Consider the following 24,366-nt stretch of genomic DNA (forward strand, 5'->3'; position numbering starts at 1 on the left):
CTCACAATCATCTATAACTCTGTCTCCAAGGTACCTGATGAGATATCTCTGGCCTCTGCTGACATCTGCATTCATATGCAGACACACATTCAGAATTAAAAATAAATTTTGGGGCTAGGGATGGCTCAGCGGTTTAGGTCACGTGTTGCTTTTGCAGAGGACCTGGTCTAGTCCCAGCACCCACATGATTCACAATTATCTGTGACTTCCTATCTAGGGGAATCCAACCCCCTCTTCTGGCCTCTGTGAGTACTAGACACTCATAATACACTTAGTATATGAGGCAAAGCACTCGTGCATATAAAATAAATCTAAAACGACTAAAAATGAATCTTAAAAAGTTGTAAACAATGTATGTGTACCAAAGAATACCAAATTAAACACCAAGAGTATCTCATTGCCAGTTAATTTTTGTATTCACTTCTGGGTGGGATTCCTTTTTGGACACTTTGAACACTGCAAAGCCAGAAGGTGAAGATAAACTCAAAACAAACCTCACATCCAAAGGCTTTATCGTGTGCAAACTCCCGTTTGCCTGCCTTATTATAGTACTAGTTAATCATTACCTTCCACTTAGAAAGCTATGCTCCAAGTAGATTTGGTTTTATTTCATATATTTCATATATATATATTTTTTAACATACTCGGGTTTTTGCATGTAGTAGGCTCCTTTAGTCACACCCCTAAATTGGGTAATTGAAAAGCCCTTACTTCAGAGCAAAGGAGCGAGGCCTGCCCCGCCTCTCAGCACAGCCAATCAGCGACGCGCGCGGGAAGGCCGCACAGCTGCGGGCCGAGCGAGTCGATGAATCGGCTCCGGACTCCTGCGCGAGCTCACGGTGTCTGAGGTAGGCGGCTCGGCGTCTTTCGCGTCCGGGCTGGCCCCGGTCGCTCTGGAAGAGCAGGCAGGACCCCCGACGTGAGTGGGCGCTTTGCGGTGTGTCGGGGCGGTCCGCGGGGCTATGCGGGAGGCGACGCGGCAGCGCGGGAGGCGTCGGGGCCTGGGCCATGGCGATCCCCTGTTCTTTCCTACGCGGACAGATAGCGCCGGCCAGTCATTCCCCTGCCTCATCTTCTGTTTCCCTGCGAATACTGAGCGGCCAACCTAGGGCAAGAGCACTCTTGCTTGTGTTATCTGAAACCTAGGCCAGAATCTGCAACAAATACTGCCAAAAAATTATGTATATACATTGGATTTGTTGTAGTAATGGTATGAAACTCCAAATCTAATTTGAGTATATAAAGTTAGGAGATGCCGTAAGTCCGTGTGTTTATAGTTGGGTGCAAAAACGTCAGGTTTTCTCCATGAGTCTGATTGTAAAAGTGCTCTTCTCAGCGTTGTCTGGGCACACATTGGAAATGAAAATTGTTGGGTGGCACACGCCTTTAATCCTAGCACTCTGGAGGCAGAGGCTGGCTGATCTCTGAGTTCGAGGCCATCCTGGTCTACAGGGTGAGTTCCAGGACAGATAGAGATACGTAGAGAAACCTGTCTGGAAAAACCAAAACCAAAACCAAAAAAACCAAACAAACACAACCACCACCACCACCACAACAACAACAAAAAACTCTTAAGCGCCAGGAAAGGAGGAACACGTGTGAGCCAAATAGCGACTCCCCGCTTCTAAGATACCACAGAATTTGATTCCCCTCATCCCGGTTAGTCCTGCTTGGCTGGTTAGACGTTTTTTGTTGTTGTTTTATTTTTCGAGACAGGGTCTCTCTGTGTAGCCCTGGCTGTCCTGGAACTCGCTCTGTAAACCAGGCTGGCCTCGAACTCAGAAATCTGCCTGCCTCTGCCTCCCAAGTGCTGGGATTAAAGGCGTGCGCCACCACTGCCTGGCTTGGTTAGACGTTTAATTCATTGAAGTCAGTGACTTTTTTGAGGATTTCCATTTTGTGACTGTCAGCCTGCACGTCTTAAGAGCTACACCAGGGTTGCTCCTGTTAGAAGCCCCTCCCTCTTCTGGTTTTCCCACCTGTGACCCAGCAGCATTTGCTCAGAGGCCATGGACAAGTTCCGTGTTTTTCTTATGAGACAGTGGTACCTTTTCCAGAAGTTTTCGTAAGAATTAGAGGAATATATGTTTCAGTAACAAAAAGTTCTCTATTATTGTATGAGAGTATGTTTTTTTTTATATACTGTAATTGTGCATACTGTATTATATGTGTAGTAGTTGAGGCAATGAGAGAATGATACAGACAAACTGGTGTCCTCTGACAAGTCATAGAGTAACACAGGGTTTTCCATAAACTAAGGCAACATAGGAAGATTTTGTGATGATGGTTTTGTTTTTCGTACCAGTCTATTTATGTAGCACAGGCTGGCCTTAGCTCAGAAACTTGTCTTTAAAATAAGCTCGAAGCAAGTCTAGATTGCAGCTTTGGAGGAATGTGGCATCAGTTCTAAGTTTTTTTGTTGTAGTTTTCAAAGGGTTCTAGTCTTAATGACCACCGGACTCTTACAGGAGGGCTTGAATTTCCTTGATTCTGGTTTTGTTTTCTTCCACCCCCCCTTTTTGATTTCCCAGCTCACTCTGCTGTGGAATCTGACTCTGGCCTTCCATCATTCTGTAGTCTTGGTTAACTCTGCACCTGCTGGTCATTATTGGAGAAAGTAACATGGTTGCCAGGGGTGTGACTTTGTGAGTGATGCCGCAGGCTGTCAGTCACCTTAAGTAATGCCCTCTGCTTTTTTTTTTTTCTAAATATCAATTACCTTCGCCCTTAACTCCTGTTTTTTATTTGAGAAAATTTGTCTTCCTTCTCACTCGTTCTCTTAATGAAGAAGTATGCCCTGCCCATGAGAGGACACAGGATGCCTTGTTGTGTCTTTGATATCAGTTTATATGCTCGCTCTTCTTAACTCTTTAGAATTGCTCCTTTCCCTATCACTCTGTTAGTAAATGGTTAATGAATTAACTCATCAAATGACCTTTTCTCGGGCTTTACTGAATTTCTTTGAAATATTGAATATGACCAATACATGTTTCTCTCAGCCAAGCCTCTCCTTTGTGTCTTTTTTTTTCCCTTAAAATCTCTTTTCCTTTAAAAATTTTATGGATATTTTGCCTCTATGTATGTCTGTGTACCATGTGTATGCTGGGCCTACAGAGGGCAGAAAAGGGAGTCAGATCCCCTGGAACTGGAGACTTCCAGCCTGTTCTGAGCTGCTGTGTGGATGTTGAGACTAGAACCATGGGTCCTCTGGAAGAGCGGCCAGTACTTTTAGCCCCTGAGCTGTCTCTCTGACCCCTTCCTTGGTGTCTTCCCTTTGCTGTTTTTGTTTTTTCTTTTGTTCTTGCCTGTTGCTCTAGTTCAGCCTTCAGTTTCTTCTGTATGTAGTTCTTCTAAGGCTCTACTTCATAGCTTTATTTTTAATCACACAGTTACTCAGTTTTTCTGTTTCCAGAGTATGAAATGATGTTAGTATTTAGATTTTCTATTTTCAAGCATAAACATTAAACAATATCAGTCAGCATATTACTATATTTGATCAATTCCTGTGATTGTCACTGTTTTAGCCACTCTTTTTTGTTTGTTTGTTTGTTTTGTTTTGTTTTTCGAGACAAGGTCTCTCTGTGTAGCCCTGGCTGTCCTGGAACTCACTCTGTAGACCAGGCTGGCCTCGAACTCAGAAATCTGCCTGCCTCTGCCTCCCAAATGCTGGGATTAAAGGCGTGCGCCACCACTGCCTGGCATAACAAAGTATCTTAAACTGGGCAGTGTAAATAACAAGCCAGTCTTCTGACAGCTCTATAGACTAAGAAGACCTAGTGGAAGGTGTGGCCTGGTTGGTTTCTTCTGAGGCATGGCTTTTGTTGAATGACTTTCCTGTCAAGACAATTTTTTTGAATTTTTATTTATGCTTTTTTTTTTTTAATGTATGAGCGCTCTGTCTGCATGTGTGGCTGCATGCCCAAAGAGGGCATCAGATCCCATGCTTGTGAGCCACCATGTGGTTTCTGGAAATTGAACTCAGTACCTCTGGAAGAACAGCTAGTGCTCTTAACTGCTGAACCATCTATCTCTCCAGCCCTTTGACAAGACTATTTTCATTCACTTCAGATAAAGTGTGAGCCCTACCTCCAGCCCCGAGCAGGCCTGAAAGACCTTGTTTACCACAATAACCAAATAATAGGACCTAGGTGGAGTTACCCACCTTGGCTGCCCGTACAACCTGCTACAGGAACTTAGAAGAATAAACTACCCGCTGAGCTTGCCTTGAGACATCTCCAGGAGTGACTAAGGATGGGTTTCTCCCCACCCATCTCCCGGCTGAAATAAGAAGGGGTTCGGTGGGGTTTTCCCTTTAAATTAGAAGAGCTGAATATTAAACTTCGAGCCTTGATCAGAATACTTTGTCTTGGCTTCATGCTTTTCTCACCTCTCCATCCCCCCTTTTTCATTTCCAGCCCCCCTTTCAGGTGAACTCTGTTTGTCCGTGGCCTGGCGAAATTATTAAATTCTTACAGTGGGGTCATCATCACTGCTCTTCCTCTCCCTGTCCCACCATATTCATCCTTGGCTCACCAGTTACTGAAGAATGGACTTTGTTTTTCCATATCATGAACTACTAGTTCCCTGTACTTCAAGTTTCACTAAGCTTGCTATTCCTCTGTGAAATCTTCCTGGATTTTCATAATCAGATAAGCTTCCTTCATTTCTGAACTCCTAAAATCCTTTGACTACTTGCTAAGACTTGAGTCATCTGCATTTGCTTCTTAACACTTACTGAGCTTGATTTGCTAGCTGCAAGGCTGGGTGCTCGGCCTTGGGGATATGGATGTGTAAGTGGGAAGGTGAGTGCAGATGTGGGTAAGACACTCCCTTTCACAGAAGTGTTCACATTGCACTGAGGTTTTCTACCTGGGCTGCACAGTGAAATCACCCACGGAGCTTTATGAATCTCACTGGTTGGGCTTTAATTCTAGAGATGCTGATTTAATTGGTCTGGAAAGTGGCCAGAGCTGTAGGTGTTTTCGAGCTCTATGGTACAGTACATAGCCACAACCGAGAGACCCTTTGCTGATGGGAGAGACAGACAAGTATAGGGCTCAGTTCTGTGTTTTGCTATAATAATAAAGTATCAGGGAAGTACAGAGAGTGCTTAATTTAGATTAGGCTTACCTTTAATTTTACAAGCAAAACAGCTGTTTGCTGTTCTCATCTTGTGGTTACTGTCCTGTAGACTGTGTGCTGATGGAAATATTCTGTTTGCAGTGTTTTACGATTATGTGGCAGTTAAAGTATTCAGCTTTTCACATTAGCTGTGTTCCACGTGCTCGGTGTCCTCATGTGGCTACGAAATGGACATGAGATGCCTGAGCAGGGTATTCTCTGGATGATGTGGAGTCACTCAAACCTCGTTTGAGGCTTTTTAAAATTTTTTATTTTTTCCATGTATATGCCTATGTGGGTATATGTGCATGTGTATGTGGGTGCCTACAGAATCTAAAAGAGAAGTTTGGATCCCCTGAAGTTGAAGTTACAGACACTTCCGAGCCACTCAGTGTGGATGCTGAGAACTGGACTCAGGTCCTCTGGAAGAGTAGCAAGTGCTCTTAGCCAGTGAGACACTTTAGACACTTGTTTTAGCATTAATTTCATATCTTTTGAAATTATTTGCTTCAAAAATTAGGGAAGGGTTGGCAAGATGGCTCAGCTGGTAAGCTTGAGAGAGCTGTTTTCAGATCCCAGAGGCCACATGGTGAAGGAGAAAGCCAGCTGCTGTAGGTTGTCCTGGGACCCCACATGTGTGTGGTGGCAGATATGTGGAAGGCAAGGTCAGACTCCCAAAATAAGTTCAGAAGCTGAGTGCCATGAGGCACACCTGCAGTGTCAGCTAATCATGAAACTGAGGAAGGGTAGTTTGAGCTTAGTCTGGGTAACATAGACCTCAATACCTTAAAACAAAAACAAGGCATGGTTTGTTGCATTTTAATATATTCACAGATGCGTCTAACCATTGTCACAGTTTTAGAGTGTTGTTCATTACGTGTAGCCTTCAGGGACAATTCCCACATAAACCCAAAACCCAGCATTAAGCACACATGAATTAATTTTCTGTCATTATACATTTGTGTTTCTTTACATTCATAGGAATGGAATCATGATGTGGTCTTTTCTGACTGGTTTCTTGTAGAACATTTTTTAATTTCATTTATGTTGTAGAATGGTATCAGCACTTAATTGCTTTTATGCCTAAATTTTTTTTTTTTTTGGTTTTTCAAGACAGGGTTTCTCTGTGTAGCCCTGGCTGTCCTGGAACTCACTCTGTAGACCAGGCTGGCCTCGAACTCAGAAATCCACCTGCCTCTGCCTCCCAAGTGCTGGGATTAAAGGCGTGCGCCACCACCGCCCGGCCTAAATATTCTTGAGTATGGCTATACACAGTAAGAATTTTGATTTCTTTCAAAATGTAGACATGTTATGGGAATGTTTTTCTTTTATTCCCAGGTGAGGGATATAAGGCTGCTTCAGATTGTCCAAAGCAGCTGACTATGATTTGCCTTGTGCTCTACCAGGGGCTTGATTTTGCCAGCTGCAAATAGTGTAATTGTGGGGACTCTTTAGAGGTTATATAAATGCCAGAGCCCCTAGAGATAAGGAGGCTGCTGTTCCCCGTTTCTGCTGGATTTTGTTGTTGCGGTTTGTCAAGTGGTCATGAGAGATAAGAAGCAGGAATTGGATATCCTGACAATGAAGATCATCATTATTGCCCCAAGGAAAGATGGCTCAGAGGTTAAGAGCACCAGCTGCTCTTCAGAGGTTCTGAGTTCAATTCCCAGCAACCACATGGGATCTGATGCCCTCCACTGGTCTGCAGGCATACAAGCAGGCAACTCGATGCCCCTAATCAGCAGGAAGTAGTCTAAGAGATCACTCCCTTTCTCCTCTGACCTTCTTTCTCTACTGCCTATCTGGGGGAGGGGGGGAAGGGGGTGTATGAGGTAAGGGTGGAGAAGGGTCACAGGAAAAAGAACCCAATAAAGCAGAGCCAAATCTGTGGTTACAGCTATACCACATTTTACTTACTCACTTTATAGATGGACTTTTGGGCTATTTCTATAGTTTGAATTGTGTGCCCATCATTCTCATACAAGTTTTTATGTGGCTATTTATCTTTTGAGTGTAGAATAGAAAAGCTAGAAATCAAATAACAGAGCCATATTAAAAATGCCTATATTTTATGAGACTACTTTGTATGTGTGTGAATGTATATATATGAATGTATATATACACACACATAGATTTAGATACAAATACCATTTGTCTTAGGGTTTCCATTGCTGAGAGCAGACACCATGACCAAGCAGTTCTTATAAAGGACAACATTTAATTGGGGCTGGCTTACAGTTTTAGAGGTTCAGTCCATTATCATTATTGTGGGAAGTATGACAGTATGCAGGCAGACATGGTGCTGGAGGAGCTGAGAGTTCTACACCTTGATCTAAAGGCAGCCAAGAGGAGAGTGTCTTCTACAGGCATCCAGAAGGGGGACTCTCTTTCCATACTGGGCAGAGCTTGAACATCGAGCCCTCAAAGTCCAACCCCACAGTGATGCACTTCCTTCAGGAGGCCATACCTCCTAATAGTACCACTCCCTGAGTCCACAGGGGCCAAACCTATTCAAAGCACCACACCATTTTATTGTATTTTTTAAAGAGATTGTATCATGTATCCCAGGCTGGCCTCAAAGCCAGTATGTAGCTAAGGCTCACCTTAAACTTCTGATCTTCTGTATCTACCTCCCAATGTGAGGATTACAAGTGGACACTATAATGCTTGGTTTGGAGATGCTGGAATTGAACCCAGGGCTTGTACTTGCTGGTGAAGTACCTGGAGCCATTTTACTGGGTTGTTTTGCTTGAATTTTATGTACATTCTTTTTTTTTTCTCTCTCTCTCTCTTTTTTTTTTTTTTTTTTAAAGATTTATTTATTTATTATATGAAAGTACACTGTAGCTGTCTTCAGACACCCATATGAGGGCATCGATCTCATTGTAGATGGTCGTGAGCCACCATGTGGTTGCTGGGATTTGAACTCATGACCTCTAGAAGAGCAGTCAGTGCTCTTAGCCGCTGAGCCATCTCACCAGCCCTCTCTCTCTCTTTTTAAAGATTTACTTATATACACAGTGTTCTGCCATTTTGCCTGCTTGTATGCCTGCAGACCAGAAGAGGGCATCAGATCTCATGTGGTTGCTGGGAATTGAACACAGAACCTCTGGAAGAACAGCTGGTACTCTTAACCTCTGAGCCATCTTTCCAGCCCTTATGTACACTTTTTTATGTCCTTTATTCAGAAAGTGTTAACTATAGAAGGAAGTAGTTTTTATTACAGTTGTATTACAATTACAATAATAAAAACAATTATTTAAAAATAGTATTTCATTACTTTTTATTTTTAAGCCTTATTCAGGATGCTGTGTTCACGGCTCCTTTGTGGATGTCTGTTGCTGATAACTGGCTATGCTCATGATGATGACTGGATTGACCCAACAGATATGCTTAACTATGACGCCGCCTCAGGGACAATGAGGAAATCTCAGGTACTTGTTTTTTAAATGCACTGACGAAACCTTCTCTGTCGTGATGGGAATAGTGCAGTTTTGTTGCTTTATACAGAGCTGTGAGTCAGAGATGATTAGCTGTCATGCAAAATCCTTTTTTTCTTTGTCTTCCATGCTGGGTCTTGAGATGCTAGACAAACACTCACATCCGTCTGGTTATTTCTGTTTGAATTTGGCTGTAAAGCCCATCAAGGAGTGAGCCAGTTTAGTTTTGGTTCTTAGAATGTGTCATTGAGACTTACTCTTTGGTGGTTTAATGCAAGAGAAGAATTTAAGAAGCCCAGTCATAAAATGATAGACTTTTAGTCTCTATTCACTGGAGCCTGTTTTTAAACTCAAGCATAAAGAATAAAACCTCTGCTTTGACTTAGGTGAAATACGGTACATCAGAGAAAGAGGAAGTAAACCCTGACTTGTCAGATGCCAAGGAACTGTCAGACTGTTTGCACAGACTGGATTCTTTAACTCACAAGGTTTGATCTTGTTTTTCCATTCATAAATTAGATATAACTTATTTATGTCAAGTTACTGTGCTGGCTAGTTTTATGTCAACTTGGGATAAGCTGAAGTCATTTGAGAGGAGGGAGCCTCAGCTGAGAAAATGTCTCCATGAGAAGATCAGGCGGGAGAGGGCCCGGCACACTGTGTAGATGGTGGCACCCCTGGGTTGGTTCTATGAGAAAGCCAGGAAGCAGCACTCCTCCATGGCCTCCGTCAGCTCCTGCTTCCAGGTTTCTGCCCTGAGTGAGTTCCACCTCTGCCTTCCCTCAGTGATGAACAGTCATCTAGAACCAAGTAAACCCTACCCTTCCGAAGGGGCTTTGGTCATGCTCTCTCATCGCACCAATGGAAACCCTAAGACAGTTACTTGTTTACTTGTTTAGGTCAAGTTTTGTATTTGTAATGTTTCTATGTACTATACAGTTATATATTTTATTGGTATAATATTTAGTTGCATCTTGTTTTTTTAAATAGTACTTAGTATTTTTGTAATAACATAATTATGAGATTATAAACTTGTTGGCACAAGGAATAGATTTTATCTTGATTGTTATCACCTGTCATGCTGCTGAGCCGTTGATGACATAACGGATGAACAGATGAGTAAATTGTCTTATTAAAGATTGTTATAGTTCTTCCAAATGTGAAGAGTGGTTATAAATATATGCATACATACATACATACATACATACATACATATGTCATGGTTGTACCATGGAAAGGCTCTGGAATGGGGAGGGAGGTTATCCAGTGGTCACTGAGAACGTGCAGCAGTGCTGACATCATAGTGACAGTGGTGAAGAGAAGAGATAGATGTGACACTTTCATGGGTACGGATAAGGGACAGAGAGCAGATAGAGTGGACGAGTGCTGTGTCTATCTGGGGAGGCAGGGAGAGTGTTAAGTGAGGTACACATGTGTCCTGGTCAAGCTTTCTTTAGTCATAGTTACCAGTAAATCCTAAGGTGCAAAAAATCCTAACCTTCTTGTCTTAGGGATTCCATTGCTGTGAAGAGACACCGTGACCAAGGCAACTCTTATAAGGACAACATTTAATTGGGGCTGGCTTACAGGTTCAGAGGTTCAGTCCATTATCATCATGGTGGGAAACATGGCAGTGTCCAGGCAGGCATGGCATGGGAGGAACTGAGTTCTACATCTTGTTCAAAAAGAAACCAGAAGACTATCTTCCAGGCAGCTAGGAGGGTCTGAAAGCCCACCCCAACAGTGACACACTTCCTTCAACAAGGCCACACCTACTCCACCAAGGGCTCCAGTAGTGCCACTCCTGGGCTAAGCATTTTCAAACCACCACACTTGTCAAACAAAAAATAACAACCAATTCCTTATTCTAAGGGCATTATCAATTTAGAACTTGGCCTTCTCAATAGTCTTTGATGCTGTTGACTTTATTGTATGATTACAGGTTGATAATTGTGAAAAGAAGAAAATGAAAGATTATGAAAGTCAAAGTAATCCTGTTTTTAGGAGATATCTAAATAAGATTTTAATTGAAGCTGCCAAGCTTGGACTTGTAAGTATTTGATGACAAGATTCTAATCATTGTAGTAGATACTTTCATTATTTGTTTCTCATAGTGGAAGAAGTCATGTGCCATGCGTGATGATACACATCTGTTGTCCTAGTTAGTACTTAGGACACTGAGGCAGGAGGATCTCCAGTTCTAGCCCAGTCTGTATCCCCACCAAAAGAGAGAAGTAATAGAACCTCATGTGCTTTAACAGAAAATACTGCTTCATACTCTCCCAAAAGGATGTCTGCACTGATTCTAGGGCCACCTGCATTCCAGTGTTGCTTGGTGGAGGGTAAGCAGTACAGAGCACTCTGGTTTTTTTCTAAGTCCTCTGAGAATTTGCTCAATCAACTCTACTCTTGTGCCTCTGCTGGAACTGAGGTGATGGGGAAATAATCCTGCCCTAACCGTTCTTGTCAGTTTCCTGTTCCCATACGTTCATAGCCATAAAATGTAAAATCATCATTTGAGGACAAGAAAAATGTGTCTTAGTAGTCTGTCTCCTGCTCTTTATTGTGGCAGGTTCTACTGTGGGATTGTGTCTCCCTCATGTGTTACTTACAATGGTGAGAGTACCTTATATTGTTTTGTAGTGATGCAGAGCAAGCCCAGGGCCTTACACGTGCTAGGCAATAGTGTTACCACTGGACACTAACTCTGGTTCTTATATGTTATTTATTTATTCATTCCATATTTTTTAAGACTCACTGTTGCAGTTTAGGGAATCAAGACATGATAAAATCATATAATTTTGCATCTTACATTATTTATTCCTGCAGTTTATTGTGGCTATTAAGTGCTACAGTTGCCACACTTCAGGGTAGGGAGGGATTTCAGTAATTTCGTTATTTGGAATGTCTCTCAAATGTGAAGTGCCACCTACTGTCCCTGCATGCAAGAAGCCCATGATGTACTCTACAGGAAAAAAAAAAAACAAAAAAAACAAAAAAAAACCAAGAAAACATCCAGGCATGAATTATAGGATGGTTGGCAGTGTGTCCCACAGTAATGAGTCAGTCATATTTATGACTTAGGTGTCAACAGAAACAAAGATATATTGATCAATTGACAAGTATTCTGACCAGGGGTGCACAGGAAGCTATCCTATGCTTCCTGTAGGACTGTGACCCAGCACTTGCCAGTGGCTTTGTAGAACCTGGGTACTTCACACAGTGAGGCCACCTGTGGCACAGTGTCTGCAACAGTTTTAATGCTTTATACATGTATTTGGATTTCATGCTAGCCTTTGAGGATAAGTATGTTCTTTGTGATGCTGGCACCTAGAACTATTTACACCACGAGATATTGGGTTCCAAGGTGTTTTTATTTTTTGAGATAAGGTCAAGGCTAATCTTGAACTTAAAAGTTCTTTACATCCTCCTCCTGAGAGCTGGGAATGCATATGTGCCCCCCATATTGGGCCCAAACCGATTTTAACCTCGATGTTTCATTGAGTAATGTAATAGTTGAGTTCCGTTTCTGTTGTCTGTCCTTTGTTAACTGACACAGCCTGATGAAGACAAGGTGGATATGCGGTATGATGCTGAGGTCCTCCTTACCAGACAGACACTATTGGAGATACAGAAATTCCTTGGTGGAGAGGAATGGAAGCCAGGAGCCTTGGATGATGCACTAAGTGACATTTTAATCAATTTTAAGCGTCATGATTCAGAAGCATGGAAGTGGCAATTTGAAGATTATTTTGGAGTAGATCCATATAATGTGTTTATGGTAAGATGACATGAGGGTGACAGGAAGCTTCCTTTGAAAAAGTACTTCCAAAATTAATTCACATAATTAAGAACCCATTCTTAGTTCCTTCCTATAGGGCTGATATAGCAGTAAAATTATACTAGTTTTGTTTGAATCTAGTTCTTTTAAGGCTGTTTAAATGCTATATTCATTTAGTGTGTGTGTGTGTGTGTGTGTGTGTGTGTGTGTGTGTGTGTGTGTGTAGGTAGGTCAGAGGACAACTTGCTGGATTTAGTGTCTCTTTCTCCTGTGTGGTCCTGGGACTGAACTCGGCCTGTCAGGATTGATGACAGGTTCCTTAGCCTCCTGAGCTGCCATCTCCCTGGTCAAGGCTAGCCTTTTTGTTTTTAAACGCATCTTTGGTGGGGTTTGGTGGGGAAGATCACTTAGCAGTAACTCTGATTCCCTTTTCTGTTGATAAGGTGCTCTTGTGTCTGCTCTGCATTGTGGTGATGGTGGCTACTGAGCTCTGGACATACGTTCGCTGGTACACGCAGTTGAAACGAATTTTTATCATCAGTTTTTTCGTCAGTTTAGGATGGAATTGGATATATCTATATAAGGTATTTAGTAAGTTTTTTTTTTTAATTAAATATAAGTTCATAGTAACTGGAGACTGTTAGTTATCCACTCTGAGAGCAGTCTCGCCTCAGATATGGCTGAAGATGGTGGTTGGATTCTCAGCAGTGGAAGTAAGTCAGTAACTGTCAGCACAGGTGATCCTAACAAAAAGACAGTTCTACTTTTATCACTGGCTTACTGTTGCCTAGCACAGAGCAAAATGGACGCATTTTAGAAACACAAAATTTGGGAAATGAGCTTTTATTCTCTATTTAGAAGTGATACCACAGCCATGATTTAAAATGCTATCCCTAAAAATTAGGCTTTTTGAATATAAAAGTTATGTATATTCACCATAGAGAAATTAGAAAACTAAGATACAGATAAACTCATTTTCAAATTTTTAATAATTGTATTACTAATGAAGAATTACTGTTGAATTTTTATTTATTTTTATTTTTTGTGAAAGAGTCTTCCTATGTAGACCAGGCTAGCCTGGAACTTAGAGCTCTGCCTGCCTCCCAGGTGCTCAGATTAAAGGTATAAATCATCCCATGTAGCCTGTTGATTTTTTTTTTTTTTTTTTTTTTTAGGTTTTTTTGAGACAGGGTTTCTCTGTGTAGCCCTGGCTGTCCTGGAACTCACTCTGTAGACCAGGCTGGTCTCGAACTCAGAAATACGCCTGTCTCTGCCTCCCAAGTGCCGGGATTAAAGGCGTGTGGCCTGGCTTAATTATCTTTCAAAATAAGAATAAGATCGTAGGAATGTAAAAAGATTACCGTTTGTAGTAGAATAGTATAATCATGGAAGGGAAAATTTAATTTCAGTCTTCCTGACAAGGGTGAGTCAGGATGGTCGGGGATTTCTGTGAGGACATCGGTGTTACACTTCCTTTCCCTCTGCTCTGGTTTCCGTGTCCCTGAAACAAATTACTTGCACATTAAGCACGTAGACTCTTGGAGGAAGAAAACTTCCTTGCTGGAGTGTTACTTACTTCAGTGAGCTCCTCTGGGAGTGTGGTCTGATGAAAGCTGCCTGCAGGGGAAAGAAGGCTTGGGTCTAGAAGCCCCTCCTCCCAGGTTGAAGGTGTCACGTAGCATTTGCATACAAGCTGTGTGTGTCCTCTCAGTACCTCACATTACCCGTGGGTCACATGCTGCCTGATACAGTGTAAGTGGCTATCCATGTTTAATACCTGTGCAGGTTTTTCAGCCTACTGGATAGCAGCTGTTTATATTAAACTCACTCAGAGCAAAATACCATTTTGTCATGAACTATAAAATAACCTAAGTTGTTTTTTAATATTTTCAGTCATGACATGAACCATATGTGAATTCCTTTTCAATAACAGTCTTGCTGTGTGGAAGTGGTGCATGGCTTGAATACCAGCCCTTGGGAGGCAAAGGCAGTCAGATTTCTGAGTTTAAGGCCAGCCTGCTCTACAGAGTTAGTTCCAAGGCAGCCAGGGCTACACATAAATCCTGTCTTGAATTCCCCACCCCCCCCAAAAAAAAGAAGTTACAAAAAAATTAGTTTTCCTCCATCATAATTATATACAAAGATGGTATGAAGCATTGTAGTTATTTTTTTTAACCATTTTACTGCATTAAGACTGCATTTGTAGCTGGGTGATATAGTACACATCTATAATCACAGTGCTTGGGTGAGGGAAGCCGGTGGGTCAGGAGTTCAAGGTTATCTTTAGGTACCACAGTAAGGCCAACCTGAGCTACACAAGACCTTGTCTCAAAAAGAAGAAGAAGAAAAAAAAAGACTGAAAATAACCAGTCTTTAAATTTGGTTTTCTCAACTAATCCCAGCACTTGGGAGGCAGAGGCAGGTGGATCTCTGAGTTTCAGGCCAGCTTAGTCTACAGAATGAGTTCCAGGACAGCCATGTAGAGAAATGAATAATAAATAAATAAAATAAATAAATAAACCTACAGTTATGTAGAGAAATCCTGTCTCAAAAAAAATATATATATTTTAGGCCTGATAATAGGGGAACAAGTCTTTATTCCTAGCATTTGTGAGGTAGAGTTTGAATTTGAGGACTCCCTGGTCTACATAGCAAGTTTCAGTCCAGCCAGTGAGACCCTGTTTCAAAAAACTTACAAAAAAAAGAAATTAAAGTCTTGTTTGGCTAAATGATATAGAAAATGATAAAATAAGTTCTGTTGGATTTGCATCCTCAGTGGTCAGTTTCTGTATGCTTCCTTGTGCTCTCCAGGTAGCCTTTGCTCAGCATCAGGCTGACATCGCAAAGATGGAGCCATTCAACAATATGTGTGTTGTCAAGATGGACTGGACTGGAAGTCTCTGGGGTAAGGTGAAGGCCAACAACAAAATGACCAGTAATAACAAAATGAATGCCACAGTAAGCTGCCCACGACTGAGTCTTTAATCTGAGAGTGTGCCCAGGGTGTGTGCAGTAGGTGGGGAGAGGAACTGCAGTAATCCAGCTACTCCAGGGGCTCACAGGCTCGGAGCCAAGCTCAGCAAGTTAGCAAGATCTGTTCCAAAGTAAAAAGGGATGGGGTGCAGCTCAGTGTTAGAATGCTTGCACATCTCCGGAAATACCCTAGTACCCTTCCCAAAGAATACACAAAACAACTGCAGATAAAGCCTACTTCCTTAAGTTTAAAAAGTAGCAACTTACTGAACTCATCCAAAGTCACAAGAAGACTGTGTCCGTGCTGTGGTGTGTTCAGTCTGCTGCGGTAGACTGAAGGGTCCTAGGCTCCTTTTCATCACCTAGCCTGCAGCATTTTCTAGGTCTTCAGCAGACATGCACTAAAAGTAAATGTATATATAAAATAATAGCTATTTTAGCTTTAATCTCCTTAGATTAACATAAAGTATTACTTTATGGCTTTCTTATAGATTTTTTTAAACTAAGTGAAAAGTTGTTTTTTATCCTTCCAGATTTTGTAAAAATTATCACTAATGTTAACCACTAACTGTCGAAATCTAGACTGGAACAGTGTAATATTCAAAGACACTTTATAAACACCCATCTATAATGACTGACACAGAATAGATTCTCAGTAGAGTCTACAAGTAGGTCCCAGGATTAACTTAATTTTTTTTCTTAGATCTTTTTTTTTAAAAAAAATGTGTTTGAGTATTTTGTTTGCATGTATGTTTTTGTACCACATGTGTGTCTAGTGTCCAAGGAGGTCAGAAAAAGGCATCGGGTCTCCTGGAACTGGAGCAAATGGTTATGAGCGTCCATGTGGGTGCTGGGAACGGAATCTGGGTATTTTGCAAGAGCAACAAGTATACTTAACCACTGAGCCATCTATCTCCAAACCTACTGTTCCCCCCCTTTTAAGTTGTGAGAGTAACCCAGTTCAGTTTAGGTTCTTGGCCTCAGGAGACAAGATGCTTCCTCTAGTGCAGCCAGATTCCAAACCCGCACAAATCTGTTCTAGAAAAACTTAAGAGAAGATTCACTTTACAAATTTTGTTAGGGAAGGAGAGGAGGGAGGTGGGGCTGCGATTGGGATATAAAGAGAATAAATAAATGAACTAATGAAAGACTCTTAGAGTCCACTTTTTAACGTGAATTTTGCTGAGATAATTAGATTTATAGGTCTCTTCCCTGTAACATTTTACACAGCTACAACACTGTGCTACCTAGCCAGGATATTAACGGACTGGTCTCATTCCACTTCTCAGTTTTACTTATGTTTATTTGTGTGTATGAAAAACTGATTTTTTTACCCTTTGAAAATCTATAAAGCAGACATTTATTTTGTCATGTCCATAAGATTTGTTGAATTTGAATGAATTTTGAGGATATGATTTTGGACTTGAGATGAAATAATTACATTATAGAGTCTATTTAAAATATAAAACAACTCAAAATTTACTAGTGGGTGGACATAGTCAAAACCAAACTGATCTTAACTTGTCAAAGAAATACAACTATGTTTTCCCTTGATTGTTTTTTTGTCTGTTTCTCTATATAGAGTGGTTTAGAAGTTCATGGACCTATAAGGATGACCCATGCCAAAAGTACTATGAGCTCTTATTAGTCAACCCTATTTGGTTGGTTCCGCCAACAAAGGTATAGAATGTATTTTGTAATAATTACAGTGTCACAAAAAGTCTTTGCCTTTATAACAGATAAGGCTAATAATAAATCTTTGTCCTAGTGGGGAAAAATGGTTCCATTAAATATTGGCTTTCAGTGGGCCTGGTGGTGTACCTCTAATCCTAGCACTCAGGAGGGAGGAGGGAGGGTAGCATTAAGGCCTGGTTGGGTTATAGTTTGAGTTGTATGAGAGACTCACTCTTAGAACATACACACACATACACAAAAACATGGGTGTTAAGTTTTGTAATCCGAGCCTCAGTGCACAGTGAAGTTTTGCATGTGGCTATCTCAGTCTTGAAGTTAAATTGCTCTGGTCTTTGGTTTTAGGCTCTGGCAATTACGTTCACTAACTTTATAACGGAACCATTAAAGCACATTGGAAAAGGAACTGGTGAATTCATTAAAGCGCTCATGAAGGAGATTCCAGTGTTGCTGCAGATTCCGGTGCTTCTGCTTATAGCGGCTGCTGTCCTGGTTAGTACATTAGCAGTGCTGATAGTGAATAAGATTTATAAAAAAGAAGGCAAACCTCAAATCATTAGACTTCTTTGCTGTAAATCAAATTGGAGTAATAGTACTGTGCTCATAGGTATAAGGTGGTTTTTAATGAGTTGAGATTTCATATATTCCTCTAATCGGTAGTTCTTGTGTTTGTGCACATCACAGCAAGTGGCTTAGAATAATTTATTTTTAAATTTAACGTGAACACACAGGAAATTGGTTGACTGCTTCCTCTGTGAGGAAATGGGGCTTTTATTCTAGTCTGAGCTTTGTAGAACAGAACAGAAAGGGGTGCAGGAGTGGGTGTGCATACTGAAAAGCAGTTGGAGCTCCAAGAGAAGATATTTATTACAAATATTGTTCTTAGTTCCCCCATGGTTCTGTGTTTGTGCCTCAAGTAAATCAAATGCCAGGAGCACTTCAGGGCTCTTGTTGCCAGAGTGAATCTCATGTCAACGTCTCTCTGTCTCAGAACATCTCTTACACGCATGCATTTTTGTCATGTGTTATCCCCTAGTTCAGCATCTTGTTGTTATAGCCATGACCTCTCCAAAACACGTGCTGTTAGAATCAAAAATGAAGACTCCCACGAGCTGGAGGGATGGCTCTTCCAGAGGTCCTGAGTTCAAACTCCAGCAACCACATGGTGTGTCTGAAGACAGGGCACTCATATAAATAAAGCTTTAAAAAAAGAGGGGGGGGGGCTGGAGAGATGGCTCAGTGGTTGGGAGCACCGACTGCTCTTCCAGAGGTCTTGAGTTCAATTCCTAGCATCCACATGGTGGCTCACAACCATCTGTAATGGGATGTCTCTTCTGGCGTGTCTGAAGACAGTAATGGTGTACTCATATACATAAAATAAATAAATCTTAAAAAAAAAATAGAGAGAATGCCCCAGAATTTGTGATTATAGTGCCGTTTGCACTGACTCAATTGTACCCTTTCCAGTTTTGTCTTGGTGTATGATTGATGATGAGATGCAGTTAATAATTTTCATCATTTGTCCATATATGAGTATGAACAGAAACATAAATTTCTAGAACTCTGTAATTAAAATTTTTAGGTCTCAATGACTGTTACCTATTCAAAGTGTATCAAGCTGATTGAAATGTTTATTTAATATTAGTTATTTAGTACATTTTATTGACTACTTTGACCCCCTACTAAAGAAGTTTATAATTAAAGAGTGACGTTAACATAGATTATATATATATGTGTGTGTGTGTGTGTGTGTGTGTGTGTGTGTATACGTATACATACATATATATACACTGTCAGACATTTTTGTTAAAGCCTGAATAACATAGTTCCTACTTTCTTATCTGTCAGTCACTGAGTCCTCAGTGCCTCTTTTTCTTCACAGAGCTTCTGCTATAGTGCTGGACAGTCAATTCCTATGCTGAGACTCTTTGGTGGTCCTGAGCGAGAACCTCCCCGAGCCCTTGAGCCGGATGACAGAAGACAGCAGAAGGAACTTGACTATAGATTCCACGGTGGAGCAGGTGACGCAGATTTCTCTTACAGGGGCCCAGCTGGCTCCATCGAGCAAGGCCCTTATGACAGAATGCATGCACGTAAGAGAGATGTTCTGAGACAGAGAGACGTTGACATGAGATTTCAGTCTGGCAACAAGAGCCCTGAAGTGCTCCGGGCATTTGATTTACCTGACACAGAGGCACAAGAGCATCCAGAAGTGGTCCCCAGCGTAAGTCAGCAACTGTCTGCTTTATACTCTAGGCCCATGTGCTTTTTACAGAGCTTTGATTGCTTTTATTCGGTACCCTCTGTCAGCCTGTCAGTCAAGTCCCAGTGACACAATTAGTCATCCTCTCTTCTGACACCAGTCCAGCTTCCTCAGAAAATGAGATTTACTTTGTATGTCAAATACCATTCGACCGTATTCTTCATACAGTTACAAGATCAGAGGCCTCACTGAGGGCCTAAGAGAGTGAGGGGACTAGCTATAGAGCTCTGGCCCAGCCTGGGTGGCTGTCGAGGGATCAGAAGCCCTATAGATTCTATAGTATAGAAGAAAGTAATAGCACAGTTGGCTGGGCTGGTTTACCTGCAAGATGTTAAGTTCTTCATTATTGATACTTGTATATTAGCAGTCCTGGGGATTGAACCTGGGGTCTCACACATGCTAAGCCACTGAACTACATTTTGTAGCACTGCTACTGTTTAAAGGAATATTTCCATTTCTCCCTTAGAAAGGAATTATTTGTAATGTTTGTTTGAGTTGCAACTAGAAACCTTTGAGAAAGCTGTAAGTCCATTAGACTCTAGGGATGACAGAGGTCTAGCTACGGATGCTCTTATGGATGTCACTGTATCTATACAGTGTATAGATAACCTGAGACTGCTCTTCCAGCTTCTATATGTGTTGACCACCTGTCACTCACTCCAAACCCCTCTAGTGTCATTTCCAAAAGCCATCTACCACAGTAGCCCTGGGGACTCCCTGCTTCACCATGTCCCAGGTCTACCACCTTACTGATCATCTGCTGTCTTGTGTGTTCATTCTGCATGTGTGACTGGGTCTCTGTTTTTGTTGTTGACTGTATGTTTACACACACACACACACACACATCTTCAGCTTTTACTCACATCATCTTAAACTGCAGTCTGAACATAACCTATCTCCCACCTACCACATTTCTTTCCTATGTAACCTGTACTTCAAACATAATACTCGTATCCTGTCTGATTCGTTCCCACAGCTGAATGCAGGCTCCTATGGGAAGGTTTTGTTTTGCCCCTTCTCTATTCCTAGCACCTAGAACTTAAAACAGGTCAGTACACATTTGTGAAATAATTATTCTCACCAGGCAAGAAGAGATGTATTATTATTGGTAGCCAATCCTCTTGACCTTTCCTAAGCAGGGTCAGCAGGCCATCTGTAATACCTCAAGTGTCTCCAGTCCTTCAGGTACAGTTTTGTGACGCTTAGTGCTTTAATTATGCAGCTCAAAAAACAGGATTTTAAATTTTTGGAGCAAGCTACAATGGATTTGGATAAGAATTGGCAATGAAACTTTACATTTTACTAAACAGTTAATATAATTCTATATTTTAAAGCATAAATCATCCATTGTGAATACAAACCTCGAAGAGATTGGTGAACTCCCAGGAGAAAGTACTCCGACAGAAAACAGCCAGCCTGCCAAGGATGTCTCTGGCCAAGTTCCCAGCACTGTTGAAAGCTCACCCATAGTGGAGAAGGCCCAGCTGAAGACAGATTCTGAGTGTAGCCCCCAAGGAGGCCACCCACACAGCACAGACGCTGCAGTGGCAGCCCGTGGGACTGAACTTGTCAGCAGCCCATGTGGCTAAAGAACAAGGCGCAGACCAGCCCCAGCTCCAGTCACCTTTGAAGTCTGTATTGACTCTTCATCCTTCCTTACAAATATGTTGAAATTTACTACAAAGCTGCCAACTTTAAATTAATAATTTTACAGACCATCAGAATATCTCTTAGCTGTTAGGATGTAGCTCATATTTTAGAACAGGGGTTTGTAAAATTTACATTTTTAAGTTAATGCTGTAGCAGACAGACACTATTAATTGGGGTGATATTAGCAGGCATTTAACTAATGTTAAATGTTGCTTTGGCTACACTGCTACACGACAGCTAGCAAAGCAACAGGATCCAACTGATCAAAGTGTGTGTTAGCTGATAGAAGGTCCTCTGAAGCCTGGTTTACTAAACAAGGTCTTTAATGCAGGCTGGTGTCTGCTGCTGCCACAGTCAGTCATCTGTGTTTCTAGATAGGCCACCTGCAGAACAATGTGACTTTCTGGTTACCAGGCCTGTATCCTTGTCATACATTTTTCATTAGGTCTCACTAAGACAAACCTGAGGATGAACTGGTTCTATTAATACTTGAATTTCACATTTTGCCAGCAACTGTGAGAAAGACTTTATTCTCTACCATGTAGTACTAGATTTAAAAATACCCATTTTCATGTTTAGAACCTAGCAGTTGCTTTGATGTTATTCAGTTTGCTATACTGTCTAGGCTAAATGTAATTCTAGTTTTCAAAGAGCTGTAGATAGAGAACAAGACGTATTAATACTTTTAAGTCAACGTTTTGTTTGTGATTTTTAAAGTGCATTCTCCATTTTATACCTTTTTAAAAAAGCAATTTTAACATTTTGTACAAGTCCGAGTTTGCACGCTTTCTGTGCACACGGTGTCCTTTGTTGTTGCAGCCGTATCCACACTGCATACTTTTATTCAACTGGTTTCCAAAAATAATACTGCTCAAGAATGAAGTCTTGGGCAGGCTGCTTCAACAGGGACATTCTGAATGGCTGACTTTTGATTTCTTTATACAAACGCATGATGTTCCTTTTTTTTCTACCTCAGTATCTGAAAAACTCATTTTATATGCCAATATAACTTTCTTGCTTATCTTGTAAATGGGTTTTTTTTTTAGATTAGATCATTAGATCATTATTAAGGGCAGGTTTATTGGAAATTGAGGCCAGAAGAGTTTCCATTGGGAAGGGTGGGGGCTGGAGAAAGAGAGAAAGGGCATGAACATAGAAGGAAGGGGAGGAGTAAATGCTTTTAGTATTTCATCAGGAAGGTAAAAAACAAAAGGATTCTACATTAAGACAGTATCATAGCAGACATGTAATGAATGGATGAGAAGGTATAAACAGTTTATTCATCTGAACATCTGTGTATGACGTAGTTATCTCTGTGGACTGGACCCACTCACCCTAACTGGTAAATGCACTCCCCAAGATCGGAAGGGAAGTGTCCTTTGAGCTCTGGTATAATTCTGAAGAGAAAGAAATGCCTCCTTTAATAGGTGTCCCTGAGAGGAAAAAAGCACTGCTGGTACTAGTGATTGCTTTTAATCCAAAAGTGAACCCCTTTAAAAACATTTACAGTCTCACCTTTGTATTTTTCATTACAGATGCCCATTTGGGATGGAATCTACTTTGACAGCTAGCAAAGCAACTTGCTGTTCTTGAGTGATTACAGCAATTCAGGGAAGACTTGATTAAAACAAGGTGAAGCTATCAAGGCCAGTTTATTGCAGAAAAGAGAGGCGGCTTGTCTCAAGTGACTAGTGAGACTTGCAAGTATTTGTCATTGAGGTTAAAGCACATTGTAACTGGCTTTTAAGAAAAGAACAGGGTAGGTAGTTGTTGAAAGCACTTTTTAAAATGGAATAAATGTTGAATGCTTACATTACATGGTCTTAACCACTGTAAACACAAAATAAACACATATTTTTACATTTTGGTCTAGTGTACAGTCTTTGCTTTCTTAATGAATTTTCTTCTAAGTGTCTACACCAAATGCAGACCAGATCACTGTCTTATAAACTCATTTGATGGTCTAACATTAACTAAGTCTTGCATACTTTCTGTGAATTTTCACGTGTTTTCTGCTTATGTACTTTTCTTAACCATAAGTCTCCTAAAAAGTAGGTCTTATGCTGTTTTATAGCTGTATTATGTAATAAAGGAGACAGATAACCCAAAGCATGCTAAAAGTAGTTTATTTCTCATCTCCCTCACTGGCTTTGCCTAAAAATATATTGAATATAGTTTTCTTAAACTAGAATTTTATGACTATTTTCATCTGTTTTACATAGGACATTATTTATATTATTTTCAATAAACAATGTAATCCACTATATTCATGGGCAGGTATAAAAAAAAGTCATTGTCAACTAGATCCTTAAAAAATGACCTCAGTCAGAAAGGACTGAATTCTAATGTAGGATTCATTTAAATTCCTATTACACAAACCCTAGCCAAGGAATCTAATAAGTCACCCAAGCAAAATCTCAAGGTCAGTTAAGTTGATGAAGCACCTTACAGGACATTCTGCCCTGAAACACATCTCGAGAAGAATGTCAGTCCCCCAGTACTCAACATTTACACCCTAAAAACGTGGTGACTGCTACAGTGCTGTGTAAGATGAATTTCCTGCAGTGTCCCGAGGGAACCAGGCCTTTTCTTTAGTAGGAAATACCATACCATCTTATGGTTTGCTAGTTATTTTCCTGAATGCTTAAATTCCAACAAAGCATTATTTTGCAGAAGTTCCTTTAGTCCAAACTCACTGTCTCTGTTTGGATCTCTCTGCAGCAGCACTCTCTGCTCATCCATTCTTTTAGCTTGAGAGCGTAAAATGAGGCTAAAGAAGTCTTCATCGGGGACAGTCGGCCCCTTTGTGGCAGCAGGTGGTGGAGCACATCTTTGATCATCTAATCGGGACCCCTAAATAAAGATGGAGAGAAATTGAAACAAAACAGTCAGAAAGGAGAATGCCAAGCTGTATCATCTGTCAGAAGTTAGATCCATAAGCATTTCTTTTGGCTTTTTTCAGAAACTTGCCTTCAGACCTGAAACTTGACAGATGAGAATACAGTAAGCATTAGGTAAAAATAGGCTTTGTACACTGCTACAACTGGTCACAAATCTGACACTAAAATGTCCAGGCATGACAGCTTCAAAATTAGAGTCTTGCCTATATAACATGTTTCTAGAATGGTCTAGGCCAGGGGCCAACAAATTATAATCTGCCTACGTTTGAAGCTGTTTGCACAAATGATTCAAATGGCAACCCAGAAGGGTTTTCTAACTATACAGAACAGATGTTCCCCAAGTCACTACCTATCCTGATCACCCACCACCCCTTCAACCTTTACTTTTTCTTCACAGTACCACTGCCACTCTCTCTTGCTTGTACACTGTACACACTTGCCCCTGTCTTTCCACTAAGACGCATGACCCTACAAAACCAAGAGCATCCTGATAACCCAAATTGTCCCTGTAACAAAGATGATTAATGGCGTTCTGCATGACAGGTA

The 24,366-nt window shown here is 41.1% G+C and overlaps 2 protein-coding genes across 3 annotated transcripts in view; one reads left to right on the forward strand and one right to left on the reverse strand.

Moving 5' to 3' along the window:
* Positions 1-792: 792 nt before the first annotated feature.
* Clcc1 (chloride channel CLIC like 1) lies at positions 793-22,787 on the forward strand. Of its 2 annotated transcripts, none has more exons than XM_028757300.1 (12): positions 793-848; positions 8,416-8,555; positions 8,948-9,049; positions 10,504-10,611; positions 12,121-12,342; positions 12,786-12,926; positions 15,154-15,247; positions 16,898-16,995; positions 17,353-17,499; positions 18,890-19,231; positions 20,605-20,901; positions 22,456-22,787. In XM_028757300.1, exons 2-11 carry the CDS (start codon positions 8,427-8,429, stop codon positions 20,857-20,859), a joined length of 1,638 nt encoding a protein of 545 aa, XP_028613133.1. In that variant the 5' UTR covers positions 793-848; positions 8,416-8,426; the 3' UTR covers positions 20,860-20,901; positions 22,456-22,787. The 2 variants fall into 2 exon arrangements, with proteins under 2 accessions (XP_028613133.1, XP_028613132.1); XM_028757299.1 differs by having other exon boundaries at positions 818-919.
* Positions 22,179-24,366, reverse strand: part of Gpsm2 (G protein signaling modulator 2) — a 39,030-nt gene continuing 36,842 nt past the window's right edge. Inside the window, exon 15 of the mRNA XM_028757298.1 lies at positions 22,179-23,773. Coding sequence (XP_028613131.1) covers positions 23,549-23,773 — 225 coding nt within the window. The 3' untranslated portion in view covers positions 22,179-23,548. The remainder of the gene's footprint in view (positions 23,774-24,366) is intronic.

Source organism: Grammomys surdaster, unplaced genomic scaffold (genome assembly GCF_004785775.1).
Source record: "Grammomys surdaster isolate TR1022 unplaced genomic scaffold, NIH_TR_1.0 126158, whole genome shotgun sequence".
NCBI classification, from domain to species: domain Eukaryota; kingdom Metazoa; phylum Chordata; class Mammalia; order Rodentia; family Muridae; genus Grammomys; species Grammomys surdaster.